This window comes from Sus scrofa, chromosome 1 (genome assembly GCF_000003025.6).
Source record: "Sus scrofa isolate TJ Tabasco breed Duroc chromosome 1, Sscrofa11.1, whole genome shotgun sequence".
Taxonomy (NCBI): Eukaryota; Metazoa; Chordata; class Mammalia; order Artiodactyla; family Suidae; genus Sus; species Sus scrofa.
In genome coordinates this window covers 100,418,505-100,434,560 of record NC_010443.5, presented here as the reverse complement: position 1 = coordinate 100,434,560, position 16,056 = coordinate 100,418,505, and the positions used below count along the sequence as shown (strand labels likewise).

At 38.0% G+C, this 16,056-nt stretch overlaps 1 protein-coding gene across 2 annotated transcripts in view; it reads right to left on the bottom strand.

Moving 5' to 3' along the window:
* Positions 1-15,157, bottom strand: part of ME2 (malic enzyme 2) — a 56,375-nt gene extending 41,218 nt beyond the window's left edge. The window contains exons 1-2 of one of the 2 annotated variants that reach the window (XM_021093285.1): positions 14,610-15,157; positions 7,250-7,369 (exon numbers count right to left, since the gene is read on the bottom strand). In XM_021093285.1, coding sequence (XP_020948944.1) covers positions 7,250-7,360 — 111 coding nt within the window. In that variant the 5' untranslated portion in view covers positions 7,361-7,369; positions 14,610-15,157. Of the gene's footprint in view, positions 1-7,249; positions 7,370-14,215; positions 14,558-14,609 lie in introns of those variants that run through there. The other variant, XM_021093292.1, reaches the window with a different exon arrangement.

The window sequence follows — 16,056 nt, the reverse complement described above, 5'->3', positions numbered from 1 at the left end:
AAACAGATAAACAATAAGGACCTACTATATAGCACAAGGAACTATATTCAATATCTCATAATAGGCTATAATGGAAAAAATCTGAAAAATAATATATATCTGTGTGTATATATATTCTTTACATATACATAAACTGAATCACTTTGCTGTTCATCTGAAATACTGTAAATCAACTATACTTCTATTTTAAAAAGAAAAAAATTATTCTAAATATATTCAAAGAACTAAAGCACACCATTGTCTAACAAACTAAAAGTATGAGAATGACATTCCACTAAATAGAGAAATGTCAATAAATAGAGAAACTATAAAAAGTAACCAAATAGAAATTCTGGAATTCAAACTAAACAATTGAAATTTAAAATTCACCAAAGGGGCTCAATGGCAGAGTCCAGTGGTGAAAGAAAAAAAAAAATCATCAGATTTAAAAGATGGGTCAGCTGAGATAATCCAGCTTGAGAAACAGAAAGGAAAAATAAAGAATTAATATGAACAGACCTAAGAGATAGCATCAGGAATGCCAACATATGCATAACAGGAGTCCCAGTGGTGGGAAGAGAAAAGGATAAAGAATATTTGAAAAAAATAATGGCTAAAAACTTTCCAAATTTGATGAGAAGCATTATTCTACACACAAGCTCAATAGCTCTAATCAAGAAAGACCTGAAGCTTTGAAGAGCTCTACCCCTAGACATATCATAATCAAACTGTCAAAAGCCAAAGACAAAAGGAGAACTCTGAGAGCAAAGAGAAGTGACTCATCACACAGAGGGGATCCTTAAAAAGAGTAACAACTAATTTCTTATCATAAACCATGGAGGCCATGCTCCAAACAGTGCTCAAAGAAAAATAAACTGCCAACCAAGAACTTCTAAATACTACAAAACTATTCCTCAAAAATGGAGAAATTAAGACATTCCCAGATAAACAAAAACAGAGAATTCATAGCTAGCAGACATGTCTCACAAGAAATACTAGAGGAAGTTCTTCAGGCCTAAGTGAGAGACACTAGACAGTAACAACTCTACACAAAGAAATAACATGGATAAGATGACTACATAATATAAAAGACAGTATAAATGTAGTTTTCTGTAGCTCTTCTCCTTGATTTTAAAGACAGTTTTACAAAGCAATCATTATAAATCTATGTTGATAGCCACACAATGTATAAAATGTAACCTGAATGACAAATCAGCACAAAGGAGGAAACAGACCTTTTCACGAGCAAAGTTTTGGTATGCTATTTAAATTGGTAACCAACTGAACTAGATTGTTATAAAGATGGTAATTGTGATCCCCAGGGGAAAACCACAAGAAAATAACTCAGAAATAGGCAGTAAAAAACAAGGTAATTTAAAATGGTATAAAAAATATTTAACACAAATGAAGGGAACAGTGGTGGAAAGTGGAACAAAAACAACATAAGACGTTTAAAACAAATAGCAAATAGACATAAATCATAAACCACAAGCCATTACATTAATGTAGATGGATTAAACACTATAATTAAAAGGCAGGGATTGGCAGAATGGATAAAATAACATGATCCAATTATATGCTGACTACAGGAGACACACATTCAAAGACACAAATAGGTAGAAAGTAAAAGGATGGATAGAGATATACCATGCCAATAGTAACCAAAAGAGAGCTGAAGTAGCTATATTAATAACAGACAAAATAGACTTTGGAACAAATACTGTTACTAAAGGAGGGCATTTTGCTGAAAGGGCCAATCCACTAAAAAGATACCACAGTTATAAACATATTTTGTAACATAACAAAAAAGGACCAAAATACAAAGCAAAAACTGACAGAGTTAGGAAGAAAGATAACAAGCTGAAAGTCGGTATCTCACTCTCAATAATGGAGAAAACAACTAGACAGAAAACCAACAATAGAAGACTGGAACAACACTATAAAACAACTAGACCTAGCAGACACATCACTCAAAGGAGGCAAGATACACTTTCTTCTCAAGTGCACAAGGAATATTCTCCAGAACATACCGCTCATCAGGCCATAAAACAAGTCTCAATAAATTTAACAGGATTTAAATCATCCAAAATATGATCTCCAACCACAATGCAATGAGATTAGAAATCAACAACAGAAGGAAATCTGGGAAATTCACAAGTATTTTGACCTTAAACAACACACTCTTTAAAAAACCCAACTGGTCAGAGAAGCACCAGGGAAATAAAAAGATAGTTTAAGACCAAGTAAAACATACATAACCAAAACTTTAGGACACAATGAAAATAATAATAATTAAAATGTAGCTGAAAATGTAGCTTAAAAAAGTAGAATGATCTGAAATCAATCACATAACCTTCCACCTTAAGAAACCAAGGGGAGGAAAAAGAGCGAACTAAAACTTGAGCAAGAAAGGAGGAAATAATAAAGATCAGAGTGAAAATAAAAAACCAAAAAAATTGAAAAAAATAAAAAGTTAAAAGTTGGTTCTTCAGAAAGAACTACAAAAATGACAAACCTTTAACTAGAACAAAAAAAAAAAAAAAAAAAAAGAGAAGACTCAAATCACTAAATCCTCCCTGTCTCATGTTTCTCCTTGGAAGATTTTATCTAAGGCTGGAAAATATAAAAGGGTTAAAACCCCTGTATTTTTATATAGTTATAAACAAACTGTGCAATTCATTTAAAAGTGTTTTACCTATTCTATTGCCAAAGATAAATGAGTTGACTACACAAGGTTTCACTGCCTATTTAGATTTAAGGGACACTCAAAAGTGTTTTATTTATAATGCACAGTAGAAATTAAAAGATTATTATTTTTATATTATTACTATTACTTTAGGGCAGCACCCATGGCATATAGAGGTTCCCAGGCTAGGAGGTCGAACTGGAGGTGAAGCTGCCAGCCTAAGCCATAGCAATGCAGGATCCCATGACCTACACCACAGCTCAGTTCAATGCAGGATCCTTAATCCACTGAGCAAGGCCAGGGATCAAACCCGCATCCTCATGGATACTAGTTAGGCTCTTAACTCTCTGAGCCACAACAGGAACTCCCAAAAGATTATTAAAGAAATAATTTTATGTATTAAGTATTTATGTTAGTAGTTGATAAAAATTTTAAATTTGCTAGCCTTCACTTAATAAGTGAAGATGACATAGTCTAAAATAGATGCCTTGATTAGTTTTTTAACAGCAGAAGCAATCTTCCTCTCACCTGCCCTTCTCCCTCTCTCTTCTGTCTTCCAATGCCACTTGTTCCACCAAATCTGTCTTTTGTTCATCTATACAACAGCCATGCCCTCCCAATTTACATAGAAGTATACCACCTTCAGCTGATCCTGGGCTATTTTCTTTTAGACACATGCCATTTCTCCAAATAAGTCAATATTGATAAAAATCCCTTAACTAGACACTTCAGTGTGCAGGTAAGCATACAAAGGGGAAATAAAAAGCCATTTCTATTTTTCCCTCCCAAATGCAGCTAGAATAATTTGTCAGGATAAAAAATTACCCATTTATTTATAAAAATGATAATATGACTAGTGTCTGATGATTTATGATGTCAAAACTGGAAACAGTATACAATAGGGTCATGACTAAATGATAAAATGAAGAAAATAACTCAAATTTACAGTGCCTAAAGTAGCTTCAGAATTCTTTTTTTTTTTCACAGCAATTTAGATACGGAAATTGGGATCCATAGTTTTTATCTACACAGAACATTACATAGCCAGGAAGGGGTCAAGCTGGGACTCTTATCAATCTTTGAATCAGTAGACAGATTCCAAAACTGAACTATTATACAGCCATATATCATAAGGCTTATGAAACATCATGAAGATTATTTATAATATACTTTTCCCAGTGGTAAAATGGCATATAAAATTGTATACTACAATCTTAAAAGTAATTACTATATACTTTCAATGACTTTTATTTTTCTTTTTTTTTAGGGCTGCACCTGCAGCATATGGAAGTTCCCATGCTAGGGGTCAAATTGGAGCTGTAGCTGCTAGCCTATGCCACAGCCACTGCAATGGGGGATCCAAGCCAAGTCTGTGACCACAGCTCAGCTCATGGCAACATAGGATCCTTAACCCATTGAGCATGGCCAGGGATCGAACCCAAGTCCTCACGGATACTAGTTGGGTTTGTTAACCACTGAGCCACAACGGGAACTCTAAAAGTAATTACTATATACTTTTAAGGGGGTCATGGCAAAATAAAAGTAGATGATATGTTGGGGTGGTAGGAGTGTGATTCTTTCTTTTCTTAGTCATAATACTATTTGTATACATAATAAGAGTCACAAGAAAAATGTGACTTTGTTTATCTATTAGAGAACTAGCCAGGGGAAGTTAAATTCGAAACAAATGAACACACGAAAACCCCCATAGAACTAAGAATCATAAAACCAGAGCTCCAGATACAAACCAGGAAGTGAAAACATCCTAGAGGAAAGGATGCAGAACTGAGTTTCATTTTTGTTTTTTTTTTTCTTGTCTTTTCAGGGCTGCACCCATGGCATATGGAGGTTCCCAGGCTAGGGGTCAAATCAGAGCTGCAGGTGCTGGTCTACACCACAGCCACACCAAAGCCAGATCTGAGTGGAATCTGCAACCCACACCACAGCTCATGGAAGAGCTGAGTTTCACAAAAGTTATTAGAAAAGTAGCCAAGTGAGCATGGGTAAAAAAAAGAGAAATCCAATCTTACACATGTATAGCCCGGTGAATGTTTCAAAATGCTATTACTCACATTTTTTAAGTGAAAAAACTGAGATCTAAAAGGTTCAGTGATGTGTCAGTTTCATGGCTAGTAAATGGCAGAGTTCAAATTAGCACTTAAACTCCTAATCATAATCTGGCATAATGATACTCAATCCTTTCAAGTACGTAAAAAAATTCATAAAAATTTTATTCTTACCGTAATAGGTAAATCCATAGAAACAAAAAAAAATCTCAGTTGCCAGGGCTGAGGAGGGGAAGGGGGAAATGGGGAGTGACTGCTTAAAGGACAATGGGTTTCCACTTAGGGTGATGAAAAGTTCTGGACCAGGTGGTGGCGATGGATGCACAATACTGAATGTACCTAATGTCACCCAACTGCACACTTTCAAGTCGCTAAAATTATATACATCAAACATTTATGTTTACCACAGTAAGTAAGAAAGTATCAAAGACATAATAACCATTACCATTATACCTTTAGTAGACACTAATTACAGACATAACTTTGAAAGGATTAAGAATTCAGTACTGCCTTTAATTACTATTTCAATCAGCAGCAATATACTCTTAAAACATTATTGATAAATATGTGAAAATTATTTAGTTTACAGTGTTTGAAGCACAAACCTGATTTATTTACATAGTAAGTCCTCCAGGAGTTCATGAATAATCCTCAAATTGGGAATCACTAGTCTGTGTTCCTTCTTAAACAAACAAACACATCAAAAAACTCTTCCCAATTCTTAAGGGAATTCCAGAAGCTATCCTTCAATTAGGTAACCAGAGAAATGCTATACAACCTTAGAGATTTTAGAGGGCCAGAACATTAAATTTTATGTATATATTTTTTCTTTTTTGGGTGCACCTGTGGCACACCCAGGCCAAGGAATGAATCAGAGCCACAGCAGTGGCAATGCCAAATCTGCTGCACTGGGCCAAGGATCAAACCCATGCCTCAGCAGCAACCCAAGCAGCTGCAGAGACAACAATGGATCCTTAACCCACTGTACCACAGTGGGAAATCCCTAAATTTTATATTCTTTATAGAAGTACTATAGTGCATTTACACTATTCTCCTCCTCAAAGTTCACTTGCCACTTAATGTACTTAAAAAATTTCTTATAACTGCCTCAAAGTATATTTTAAATAGTTTTTATAAGGATAAAAATAAAATAAAACTAGCATATTTATCAAATGTTTCTATATCCGTGGCATTGTAAAAGATACAAAAAATTCTGAATGGTCCCTAACCAAAAGACATCTGAAATATAATTAAAAATATTAATTCATGAAGATGTAAATAATATCAGTTATTTCAATGACAGCTTAAGACATGAAAAGAAGCACAAAGCAATGTATAAATTATTTGCCATAGGAACAGGAAGATATAAATTGTTACAGGGTTTCAGAGAAGTGAGAGATTATTATAGTCTGTGATGGTATGAAAAGGCTCTATAGAAGAACCATATTTTGCATGAGCTGCATCTTGAACAGTAAGCAAGATTGCGGGCGGGGGGGTGAGGAAAAAAACAAGAGAGGATTAGGTTATTTCTCATTAAGCTTCATGTAATTCATTAACTGCTTGCTGAATTCTCATTTTGTGCCAGATATCAATAAAGCAAAGATAAAGCACTCTGTATGATCCTTGGTCAAATTTCTTTTTGAAAGCCTGAAATGCCTCAAAACATACCATATTTTACAATTACCACCCACCCCCCATGAGAAACAAAAGGGATTGGTGAATTTTTGATGATTATTATTTTTAAATAAATCATACCTTAACTTTAATGCACCTTTCTCAAAAGCTAAATTTCACACACTACAATAAATCGAATGTACCCTCATATAAGCTTTCTATAAGAAATCTCTTCCCAGAATTATATTTACTTACTATTTAATATGGCCATCAAAAAATAGAGAGGGACTTGCCCACTGAACCCAGCTTGAATAAGGAATTAAGGCAAGACTAGACTTCGATATTGCCCATCATTTCTGCTCTAAGAGTAAAAAAAAAAAAATAAACAAAAATAAAGGATCAGAGTTCTCTCCTTTGAATTAGTGTGATTAATGGCAAAATCACTTTGTGTACAATGATTTGTGTCCAAAAAGCTGGGTGAAGGTGGGTTAAGGGGTGACATTCGATAAAATTTGATTTTATAATTTGATCCCATCTTCCAAGGGCCCAGAATAAGTACCTGACCTGAGCTGGGTAAATCTAAATATACTGCATCAGGCCAAAAGTCAATCCTGGCCAATCTGCTTTCATGGGGATATTTTTTTTTTTTTTTTTTAGCTAGAACTAGGAAATAAAGTAAATCCTTTTCTGGTGTAGAAATTGTGAGGGCAAAACTTGGGAGGTATAAAGCAGCCATGATTCTTGCAACATGGAGAAAAAAGTTTATGCAGAAATAATAAATACTTGTGAACAGTTTTAGTATAAAGCTACAAAATACAGAAATTTCATACTTTTATCAGTCTGAAAAATATCAAACCTTCACCAGGAAGAGAGAAAAATGTATGTTAGTTTTAATGTTACTAACCTTGTTTGTTCTTGGGTTCAACATAAGTGGCTTGCCTTTCTCTTTTATGTGCAAATGACGACATGCTAGAGTACAAGGAGTGGCAACTATTTTAAATCTGGACAACATCATTTCTCTCACCTGGGAAAAATAAAGCAAATAAAGATGAGAAACATATACCGCATGTATATCAGGTATCAATTGTCAAAAGCAGATTTGGAAAACTTCTCACAAGCAAAAAAGTTTTTTCAAAATACATTTATGTTTCTACAGGTTGTAAGGGATTATAAAAGATTAACAATAAAGTGAAGGCAAAGATTTACTTTTCCTGACACTCCAAATCCTTAGATAATAATCATTGCTACTCTTTATGTATCACCTACTACAGTGTGCCAAATGCTTACCCTTTTTCTAATCCACAGAAGGGTGGCAAGGTATGAATTTCCTATTTATGAGTCATGAGAAACCAACCAAAAGGTTAAGAAAAGAGATAACATCTAACAGTGAGTGTTTACATGGAAGTGAGTTCAATGACAGGTGTGGGAGAGTTTAGGCTGAAGAGTAAACAACAGAAAAGCCTGGAGCCCACACATTCAAAGGAAGAGAAGCTGTCCAGATTCTTAATTTAGACTTTCAATTTTAAAATACTAATATATTCAATATACTAAAATTTTTTTGTTTTTAGAAAACCTGTTAATATTAATTTAAAAATAATGCAAATTGGCTAAAAAACACATTTTTGTCCTTTCACATTCACCACAAACATGAGAATTTTTCAAAATAGAACACTAATACATTAAACCTTAAATATTTACTGATGGGAATAAAATAGGTTGTTCAGTATTTCAAATCACCACCAAAAATCAATTTGCAATGCTCATTTATTTCTTTAACCATTATAAGCCATTGTAATTATTGTGCAGTAGTTTTTTTTTTTGTTTTGTTTTTTTGTTTTTGGTCTTTTTGCCTTTTCTAGGGCCACTCCCGCAATGGCATATGGAGGTTCTCAGGCTAGGGGTCAAATCAGAGCTGTAGCTGCTGGCCTACGCCTGAGCCACAGCAACGCGGGATCCAAGCCGCGTCTGCAACCTTCACCACAGCTCACGGCAACGCCGGATCCTTAACCCACTGAGCAAGGCCAGGGATCGAACCCACAACCTCATGGTTCCTAGTCGGATTCGTTAACCACTGTGCCACGACGGGAACTCCTGTGCAGTAGTTTTTTAATGGAATTTTCTATTTGCTAAGAAATCCATGGGCTGTAAATGGAGGTGCAGCAAATGATTTACACTGGGATTTTTTTTTAAAGGTTAATTGTTATGGAGCTGAAATTCACATAACATAAAATTAACTGTTTTAAAGTAAACACTTCAGAGGGATTTAGAAAATTCATGACAGTGAACAACCAGTTCCACCTAGTTCCAAAACATTTTCATCATCCCAGAAGGAATGATACACACATCCCATACACATGTAGCAGTTTTCCCCACCCCCCCACTGCTTGCAACCACCAGTCTTCTTTCTGTCTTTATGAATTTACTTATTCTGTATATTTCATATAAACGTGATACCTAAATATGGTCACAAAAACAAGAAGTCTATATGACCATAAGCACATCAAAAATCACAAAAGAGGAGAATTGAGGGGAGGGAGAGATATAGCAGATGTTGTTTAAAGGTACAAACTTTCAACATGAGTCCTAAGAGATAATAAGTTCTAGAGCTCTAATGCAAAGTGAATACAGACAACAATACTGTATTATAATCATCAAACTTGCGAAGAGACTAGAACTTAATTATTTCAACCACTAAAAAGAAATTATAATTATGTAACATGCAGAGGTGCTATCAGTACTACAGTATACAAATGTGTCAAATTAACAGGTTGTACAGCTTAAATTTACAAAATGTTTTATGCCAAATATATTTTAATAATGATAATAAAAAAGAATCATGAGAGAAATACCACAAAATAACTTGTTTTACTAAAAAAATGTTATGTCATAAAAAACACTAACAAACGATTACAATTTAAAGAAGACACTAAATGCAAAACCTGTTCTCAACATCTCAATCAGTACTTGGATATAATAAGAAATGTCTTTGGTCATGGTCCCCCATTCTTGGTACAGAGCTCCTAAAAATTGCCAGAATTTCTTGAGTGACAAGAGTATCTTTTGCTATTCATAGGAGCCCTTTTGATCACACCTGAGTTTATGCTAATGAGGTGACGCAACTATATAACCTCAGAACAGAGGTGGTTGCTAGAAAGGCCAAGTGATTATTAGAGAGTGGGAACTTTCACCCCACTCCAGGACCCCTGGCAAAGGGGGTGGGAGCAACGGAGATTAAGATCTACAAAAACTTTTGAACAGGGAGAGTTGATGAGCTTTCAGGAGGGTGAACACATCTAGATGCTGGCGGGTGGAGAGCCCAGAGGGCAAGGATGCACCATGCCCACCCCACCTCCAATATTTAGTCCTATGTGTCTTTTCCACCTGATTATTGTATCCTTTTATAACAAAGGGATAAATCTAAGTAAAGTGTCTTCCTGGGTCCCATGAAACATTTATAGCAAATTACCTAACCCCAGGAGGGGATTGTGGGAAGCCCTAATTTACAGCCAGTTGGTCAGAAGTATAGGTCAAAACCTGGGACTTGTCACTGGCATCTGAAGTAGGGGCAGTCTTTCAAGACAGAGTCCTTGACTTTGAGATCTGAAGCTCTTTCTGGATAGACAGTGTTAGAATTAAGTTGTAGGCACTCAGTCAATGCCTGCCTAGAAGTGGACAACATTAGATGGAGGGGAAAAAAACTTCACATTTGATGGCCAGAAGAACTGAGTCTGTGAGTAGGAAGAAACAGTTTTCCCTTTCAGTAGTTAACTTAAGATCAGCACTCTGACACATGAAACCTTCCATTTTCAGCTCCTGTTAAAATTTTGCTTCTTATCAAATACTGAACTGCTACATGTGTATGGGATGTGTGTATCATTCCTTCTGGGATGATGAAAGATTATTACCTGTTAAATCTACCTCAGATTACCTGTAATGATCAAATGAGAACAGATGCAAAAAAGTATTAAAGACAAAGAGTGAAATATTATGGCACTCAAGTTATTATTAAGTGTTAGTAAAATAAAATATGAAAGTAATTTAATAATGCCTCTAAAACAAGTAGGCATAAGTTAAAAAACTACTTAAAGAGAAAAACCAATCTCAGCCAAAATTAGAATGAAGGACTAAAGAGAGACAGACAGTAGGCTTAATACCAACTGGAGGCAACAAGATAAAATGGGAAAAACCCACACCCAATTCCTCATCTTAGACAGATAGGATGGAGGAACTGTAAAAATAAGTGAAGTAAAAACAGGAAACAAAAGAAGGCGGGGTTTCCTGTTCTGAATAAATATGAAAAGGCAAGCTGCTTACTTGAGTTTCCTGGATTGAGATATGCCTGTGGTTTCTGCCCCTGATGCATCATTTACACCACCTTGCCCTGGGTAGGGGGCAGTGAATTTACTCTCTGGGTGGTGTTTATAAACTGGACTGGGACTGAAATTACTAGGCCACTGGCTGCTAGAGATTACTCTCCCTGGCCCTCTAGCTAGGGGTAGAAAGCAGAGATTCAATGCAGTGGAAACCAAAATGAGATCAGTCCTGACCAGGTGCAATGAGCACAAGCCCTGCAGTCAGTCTGAATCTGGATTCAGCTAATTACCAGTGTGGAATCAGTTGTGTCACCCAGGCTTTCCCAAATGGCCTCTGAATTGGTGTCAGTCTGGGACATGGGCTTCACTCCTCCGTAACAAATGAGAAAAACTATGACAATGTAATACAGTTTTTCATAATACTAAATTTATTGTCTTTGTTTTCATGTTGTAATTATTATCTTCCCTCCTTTTTGGTGATAAAAATTTCCTTTATCTTTTGGAAGGATAGGGATGGTAGGTTGTAGTAGTTTTTAAAAAGGTCCATAGGAGTTCCCTGGTCACCCAGCAGTTAAGAATTCACTGCTGTGACTCAGGTTCATTCCTTGGTCTGGGAACTTTAGTATGCTGCCAGCACCGCCAAAAGGAACCTCCATAACCTTGACATAATTGCTGATCTTCCATCTGGTCCCAACTGTCCATCCACCCACCCCCGCCCCGCCCAACACACGCACACAAATACACAAACACACATTTTGTCTTTTTAGGGCCACCCCCTTGGCATATGGAGACTCCCAGGCTAGGGGTCTAATCAGAGCTACAGCCGATGGCCTATGCCACAGCCACAGGAACACCAGATCCGAGCCATGTCTGCGACCTACACCACAGCTCACAGCAACCCCGGATCCTTAACCCACTGAGTGAGGCCAGGGATCGAACCTGTGTTCTCATGGATGCTAATCAGATTCATTTCCACTGAACCATGATAGGAACCCCACATATTTTTTTTTCTTTTTTAACTCGCTCATGAAGTCCAAAAGCCTGGGAACCCCTAACTCAAAAGCCTCACTTTTCTCAATAAAATAGGGATGGGAAACTCTATTTTGCAGTTGTGTATAGTAATGACAATATTTAAATAAAGTATCAGCCCCTTAGAGCTTTATCATCAACATAAAGAGCTTGACTTCACTTGAAGGTTTAGGTTTATTCAATAAAAACCATATTCAGTCATTCCAACAGAGTGGTCAAAGGAAGCTCTGGAATCAAACCATTGGACTTAAATCCTAGCTTTGCCACTGCTTCACTGTTAGCTCCAAGATCTCAAGTCAGTTAAAGTCACAATCTCCTTGAGTTGTAGTTATCTTAGCACTCAACTGGGGATGATAAACAACAGGACCTACTAAATAGGGCCACTTAAGGATTAAAATTAGATAAACCATGTAAGATGCTTATCACAGTGCCCTTTAAATACTCTATAAATGTTAGTTATTTAAGCTTATTGTTATTAGTAATAATAAACTAAGGCAGTTGGAAGGTGCCTTCTAAATACCTGTTTCTGCATCAACACCTTCCAATGACAAATCCATACTAAAAGGCTATGAGGTTGTAAAATAAACTATATTTCAATAAAAAGTTGTTTTAGAAAAGAAAAAGAATCCCTATATAACTTAAAAAAAAAGCCTATGAGGATAATCATGGTTAAATTTATTTAAACTATTTTCAATTAAATCTCTAGGTCAAGAATGAGAATGTGGATGGCATACAGATCCAGGCAAACATCAAGTGCCATCCTAAACAGTATCTACTAGAAGAATCAAAATATTTTTCATAACTTTTGAAATTTGGACATATTAATCAGGGCAGGTATAATATGCAGCCATATAATCAAATGGTGACCTTCAAATACAATAGTTAACTTTTAATAAATTGGTTATCTTTTTATTAAATCAAATGTGGAGTAATTTTGATATTTAGTATGAATTTTATCCTCTAAATTGACCCTCAGGTAATAGCTGCACTTTTTAGTGTTACTTATGTTTTAAAATACAGCTATTAAGGTCTGAAGTTCACCATCAATTATAATTAATTTTAGTTTATCTTAATATAAAATGTAACATAGTTTAGAACAGCTTAGTTTTTTAAATAAAATTAAACACAATATATGCACAAACAGCATGATAGTAGGAGTTAATTTACAAAAGAAATTCTCAACAGGTAAATTAGTTTTTCCTTTATGAATTTTTAATGTGTTTTCATAACAAATATATTAAAAGTCAAAAACATTATGCATAAACACCTTCTAAGAGTGAAACCTGTAAGCAGTTCTTTCTCAGGAATAACTACTGATCAAGAATAAGTTTTTCATTCTCAACAGAATGAAAAACTTTTACAAAAGCATAGCCCAACATCCCTATTAACATATGGTAAAGGTATATCAGCATTTCTGGCCTCTATGCCTAACTTTCAATTAAGTCTTTATAATTACCATAAAAGAATCAGATACAGGTTACAAATCACTGCTCAAAGCTCATTATTTAAAGGTTCACTATTAGAAGATAAGAACTTTTTCCTTCATTTCTGCAAACCATGTAACCTAATATGTAACTCAACAGGTTATAGTCGTTACACAGTGTATCTTTATATATCATTTGTGTGACGACTATAGTGTGTGTATATACATATGTTTATGAATATGTATATATACAACATGTACAGGTGTGTATATGGGGGAGGGCGGTATGGGCTGTTAAGGAAACGACTGTTTCTTATCTAATTTCTAGAATGCTTGGCAACAAAAGATCAAAACTTTTAAGTACTACATTGCAATTAGCTTTCCAACATGAACAATTTTAATGGAGCACTAAGAGGGGGCTGGAGCTATTAAGTTAGACTGCCTTACTTCGAATCCAGGCTTTGCTACTTAAAACCTGTTGATCTTGGGGAAGTTACTTAACCTTCATTTGTAAATTAGAGACAGTAACAGTATCGACCTCAGGGCCTTATTTCGAGATAATTCTTGTAGAGAGAAGCGCCCGCCCATGATTAACAGTTAATACAGCTTCTATGGTTATCAATTGCAACTCTAAAAGAAGTAACAATGCTATCACCTGTTTTGGTTTGACGTGCCTGCCATAAACTTTAAGAAGGTAAATCACACAGATATGAGATAACACGTTTTTGTAAGGAAGCATGTCTGTTGAGAATTGTTTTGATTACGCTTCTTCACTCCAAAAGGCAACGTAAATTTTCTAGAATTATCTTCGGAAACAAAAAAAGTCAAATCCAGGATCTCAATGTAATACCATACAAGCAGAAATGGTTATCACCAGCGTGGGGAAAAAACACAACAACCTGCCAATCATAGTCCACAGATGTCATTTCATATCAATGAACAGAACGGTTCCATTCTTAGAACTTTCTAGCCCGCAACAAACTTCCTTTAAAGTGAGAACAATCGCAACATACAAACAAAATGCCCAATCCTGCCATTAATTCATCCCTGCAGAAGAAGAGATCTATTTGATAAAGGAATATGGAGCCACAAAAACGGTCTTTACCGAGCGCGGGAGTAAAGGGTAAAAGATGCTCCTGTTACGGAGTCCTCAGGGCCTTACTACGAGTCGGAAGGAGGGCGCCCTGGACTGGGAAGTCGCGTCCCTAAGCGCCAGGGAAGAGCCGCCGACAGCCGAAGAGAGGGTCGCCGCCATCCGACCCGCTGCCCCCGTTCTCAGCCGGGACTCGGTGAGCCTCTTCCGTTCCCGTCCGTTCACCCCACCTTCCCACCCTCTAAGCGGAGACCTTGAGGGCCTCACGCGCGGAAGCCGACAGCGGGTCCGCAATCTGCTCCCCTGGCCCGGCGAGAGGAGGCCGGCGCCCGCTCCCATCCCGGAACTCCCGCCCGGGCCCCGCCGCTCCAGGCCGCCCGCAGCTGCGCGCCGCGCAGAGCCTTACCACAAGTCTCGCCCCGCGACAGGTGGTGCTTCGAACGGAGAGGCCACGGCCTCTCAGCCCACCCGGACGATGCTCAGCTCCAGCTGAGTCCGCCCCTCCCCTTCTCTAGGCTTCCCGGAGCCGGCGCCAGCTAAGGGTCCACCCGGCCGGGTCGGCTGGATACCGGGGAGGCCACCAGTAAATCCGCGTAGTGAGGAGAGGAGCTGAGAAGACTGCCGGCACGGCCCCATGGGCGGAGACTGACGGGCGGGCGGGCCAATGCGGAGGCAGGAAGCAGCCTTAAGAGGCGGGGCTCCGCCGGGAGGTTTCGCAGCCTGAGCACCCACGTCCCAGCCTGTCAGGACCTTCATCTGTCCGGTTGCTTGAGGTTACTGTTTGGAGGCCGGATTCATTCCCTTAAGAGCCCGACCCCGAGGAGTGAGAGAGGGGTCGCGTAGAGTGGAAGGAATCCTGATATACAGAAAAAAACCGTAGCCCCATGAAAACAGCTGGGGACCTCACATCTCCGCAGCTAGCGGGAAGGTCGGAGGTGATTGCTGAGCGTTCGCGCGAGAAGAGGTTCTGCGCAGGCGCGGGCGAGGCCGGGGATCGGGTGGAGCAGGTCTGCGGGTACCAGTCGCGGAACCTGAGAGGAAGGCTAAGGGTTCGGGTCCGTCCTGGACAGCCAGTGGAGGCCGGGAGAGGATGGGCGAGATTTAGGAACTAGATACAAGCCAGGAGACTGGAGAAGCTGCAGAAGGAGGACCCAGGAAATGCAAAGCCTCCTCACTTTAGGAACGCTTTGTTTCTCAGCAATTTTTGTTTGTCGAAGCGTCGCTATTTTGCAGAATTCTTTGCCCCTCTCTACCCTTGCTGGCACAGTTATTGGCCCGCAGGGAATTTACTAATGATCCTTATCATTACAGTCACCACCAATAGATATTCAGTATTCCCTTTCAGAAAAGCCCTGGAACCCTAAATTGTTGTCTTCAAAGCATCGGGAAATAGATGAATAATCTGTTCCCATCCACAGTTGCGGTGTTGAAGGATATTTCTTCACTCTTGTTTCATAAAATGTTATCACCAGAAAGTCCTCACTATAATCGAGTTTTTGTGCTTTTAAATATAGTAGGAGTTCCCGTCATGGCGCAGTGGTTAACGAATCCGGCTAGGAACCATGAGGTTGCGGGTTCGGTCCCTGGCCTTGCTCAATGGGTTAACGATCTGGCGTTGCTGTGAGCTGTGGTGTTGGTTACAGACGCGGCTGGGATCTGGCCTTGCTGTGGCTCTGGTGTAGGTCAGTGGCTACAGCTCTGATTAGACCCCTAGTCTGGGAATCTCCATATGCCACAGGAGTGGCCCTAGAAAAGGCAAAATAAATAAATAAATAAAAATAAGAAAATAAAATATAGTAAAAATAATTTTTAAGTAAAGATGTAAAGGATAAAGAGGCAACGATGAAATGAGA